We start from the raw sequence: 3,558 nt of genomic DNA on the forward strand, positions 1-3,558 counted from the left end.
TTAGTCACTTGTCCTGATGCAATACTGTTAATATTTGTATTATTTTATATAATTTTTTCATATTTTGCATTGCATTTTGTTGATTTTCTTTTTTCTGTTTTCCATTTATGCTTCCTGACTTGCAGGATGTGCTTTATCTGTCTTTTTATTTTTTCCCAACTACTGTGATAAGTATTCTGCACCAAAACACCGAAGCAAATTCCTCATACGTGAAAACTTATTTGGTAATAAACCTGATTCTGACTCTGATAAGAAACACCTTGCAAAGTTATGGGTCTGTCAGTAATGTTACTGATGTTACCTGTTCTTCCAGATTTTCTGGACTAATTTCATCCACAAAGAATTAGACAATGAGCTGCAACAAAACAGCTGAGACAAACTACGAAAACATGCAGGCAGCATACCAACATTTATAAAGAAGTATGGTAACGTAAGAATCAACTTCTGTAGATGTGAAGCAGTGAACAGCGCAGGGAGCTGCAGTAATGCTCGCTTAACAGGAAGAACTGTACAGAGCTAGAGAGAGCGGCTCTATTCAAACAGACAGTTTGGAAATGCTGACTGGATTTAGTGGGGTCAGTCAGACAGCGTATTACTGCAGAGCAGAGTGACACCTTGTGAGAGACACCTGTAACCATAGTAACTGCACAGGCAGATGGCAACATCTGTAGCCTTAAAATGCTTAGAAGACATTAAATGTGTGACGAAAGTGAGACGTCAGTGACCAACACTCGAGTAAAAAACTAACAAAAATCAAACATATTTTCATCAAAAGACTAAATCAAAACCAGGTGCTAAAGTTAACACTATAATAAATGTAGATGCCTCCATACACAGCACAAGGTCTCACTGAATGGTTTAAGGAAAATTAGTAGTATGTTAACTTTTATGTTGAGATTTCTTGTTGTCAAACTCCAGTAGAGTTCAGAGACTCAGAATCTACGAGATGGAAGCCGTTCTGGATGCTCAAGGTGAAGCAACACCTTACTAAGACACTTGAGACACTTTTATAACCCTAACATGAGGTTCTGTTTAATTGAAGATTATTTACTTTTGGATTAAATGCTTATCATTAAGCATGTGCGGCCTGCAGATACTATACTCTCACCTCCAGTGCAGGAGTGTGGCGGAGCAGCGCTGCTCTGGACCGCTGAAGAGAGCGGTCCATCAGTTTGTGCAGTCTGAGGATCAGTTTACGTAGTCCCATCTGTTTCAGAGCTTTATCCACAAATGGTCTGTAGATGGCTGTGGGGCAGAACACTCCCCCTCCCACAGTTGATTCTGCACTTCCTGAAGTAGCAGTTGGGAGAAACTCGTCTTCTGACAACAATCGGGCAAATTTAGGAGTCAGTTGGGGAGACAACTCTCCATCTGCTACGTATCCGAATCCCCCGTCCTCCTCGGCATCCCTGTCCTCCCCTTCGCTCTCAGCTGTAAAAGTGGCTGTTGAGTCATTCTCCTCATCTTTTTCATTCTCCTCCTCTTCATTGCCACGAGAGCAGCGAGGTGAAGGGATCTCAAAGACAGGCCACCCGATACGCGATAGATCATGGAGGCCCAGCACCGTGGCCATGACGCGCAGCTTCTGGTTGAGGTCCTGGGTGATGTTGAGCCACAGGCAGAGCGCCTGCACCCTGCCCTGGAAGTCTCGTGCTGCATACTTTTCATAGTCCTTCTGCAGGGCCTGCAAAGAGGGGTACAAAGCTTCCACAGACTCCAGCAACTCCATAACCCGCTTGACCTGCTCAAATGCCAGCCGCTGGCGTTGAAGGTGTTCCCTGCAATCAGCGCCAGAGCCCAAGGGTTCTGCTGCATTCATTGCAGTTGAGGGGCAGGCGCTAAAGCCCCAGGGATCTACTCCACAGTGGTTGGTCTCTGCTACAGTGGGCTCCCTCTCCTCTCCACAGAGTAGATCAGGGATGCTCTGATAGTCCCCCTGGATTATTAGAGACCCTAAACACTGGGCCCCTCTCAGGCTGTCATAGTTGACCTTAAAGTGCAGCACCTCATTGATGATGTCAGGGATGGCTTGGCGGGCAGTGAAAAGAAAAAGGTCTTGATCACCGGTGGAGCGTCGTGCATGCCAAGCCTGCAGCTCCAACCAAATGACCTCATTGTTGTGACCCATGAAGGCCATGTTCTCCAGGCCTCTCTGCTCCTTCTCCTTCCTCTTGGAGGACATAGACGTGAGCTTGAGCAGAAGCCGCAGAGTTTCAAAGAACTTGAGGCGGTCGGCAGGACAGTCTGTCCTGGAGGTCTGGCGGTGGGGCCGGGCAATATGGGGCATGGAGACAGGAAGTTTGCCACTGCTGCAGCCCAAGCTCAAGTAATGCTTCCTGGGATCCATGTTGAGGGCACCAAAAGGGCTGGACTTGGAGAGTGGATCCAGCATGAAGGAGCCTTCAAAGGTCTTCTTGTGGTCTCTCTCTGTGGAGCGCAGTGTGGCCCTCTGCTTCTTTCCCTGCTTGTAGCTGTGCTCCTCAGGGGTCTCCACTGGCCTGGGACTCTCTCTCAGAACAGATGGGCTAAGGTCCGCTGAAGTGAAGACACAAAATACATCCCAGTCAGTGCAATGCATGTAAAACTGCATGTAAAAATGGTAAAACATTTTTAAAACTTATTTCCATATATACCTCAGGCAAATCGATTTATGAACTTACCCTTGTTGGGAGACCGACCAGCACTCCTTGCCTGGCTGTTCCTTTGATGTTTGCCAGACATGCGTTTTATCTGACGGGGGGTATAAGGAGGTGATGTGCCATACAGAGCTTCCTCTTCCTCACTAGGAGAGTCACAGGATTCATCCACCTCAAAGTTCTGTTGGGATGCATTTTCCACTGGCTTGGCCTGCCTGTCAAAATGTAATACAATTTAGAGGAAAACAGGATGAACAAACTATCGACATCAGCTTGATTTGCATCTTTACATCAACCACAACTACATGAAAGTGATGTTAACCACAAGTCAATGCATTGACATTACAAAACTGTTTCAGTCATTTCAAAAGGAAACGCAAGAAATGTGTGTACAAAGTCAAAGAGTGCTCAGTTGTTTGTACCCAAAACAGAGTGTGCAGCAGATCTCCTCTAATGGCACAGCAAACTGGTTGCTAAACTGCAACTAGACTGAATGTCTGCTACTACCTACAGCAGACTGACGAGTTGTCTGTCCTCTGGAGCCTGACTGGCTGCCTCCCAAATGTACAGCAGCGATGCTCTGTGCATGACCACAGCCATGCAGACGCAGGATAATAAGCTGTGGGCACCCTCGCTCGATCTAGGTAAACATAATGGCTCAACCAGAGAGGGAGAAATAGTAACCCTCATTAACTCTGTCTGCTAAGTCATCAACCAAAATGCACAAGTCAAGTTTTCATGGAGCACTGAGACTCACTCACCCAAAGGGTGTAGAAGCTGTTCCACCATATGCAAACACAGTGCTAATGCAAAACAGCACATTGCCTTCATGTGATTAGAGTAAATCTTGGGCCACAATAAAGATGTAGACATCATGGTTGCGTAACCACATCCTGACTGTGAATTTCAAATTAGGAAAGTC

General features: G+C 46.2%; 1 protein-coding gene across 1 annotated transcript; it reads right to left on the reverse strand.

Moving 5' to 3' along the window:
- Window positions 1-1,081: 1,081 nt before the first annotated feature.
- Window positions 1,082-3,236, reverse strand: LOC111664724 (mitogen-activated protein kinase kinase kinase 4-like). Its single transcript, XM_023419436.1, has 3 exons — window positions 3,148-3,236; window positions 2,661-2,851; window positions 1,082-2,535 (listed from the first exon to the last, which is right to left on the reverse strand). The coding sequence occupies exons 1-3, from the start codon at window positions 3,234-3,236 to the stop codon at window positions 1,097-1,099; spliced, it is 1,719 nt and encodes a 572-aa protein (XP_023275204.1). The 3' UTR covers window positions 1,082-1,096.
- Window positions 3,237-3,558: the final 322 nt, after the last annotated feature.

Source organism: Seriola lalandi, unplaced genomic scaffold (genome assembly GCF_002814215.2).
Source record: "Seriola lalandi dorsalis isolate HSWRI2012SDOR001 ecotype SW California unplaced genomic scaffold, Sedor1 jcf7180002001718, whole genome shotgun sequence".
NCBI classification, from domain to species: Eukaryota; Metazoa; Chordata; class Actinopteri; order Carangiformes; family Carangidae; genus Seriola; species Seriola lalandi.

Coding starts and splice junctions, on each gene's coding strand:
- LOC111664724 (XM_023419436.1), bottom strand. CDS start 3,236: ATGGCTGTGGTCATGCACAGAGCATCGCTGCTGTACATTTGGGAGGCA. Junction 2,852..3,147: donor AGACAACTCGTCAGTCTGCT/GTAGGTAGTAGC, acceptor ACATTTTGACAG/GCAGGCCAAGCCAGTGGAAA. Junction 2,536..2,660: donor TGGTCGGTCTCCCAACAAGG/GTAAGTTCATAA, acceptor TCTTCACTTCAG/CGGACCTTAGCCCATCTGTT.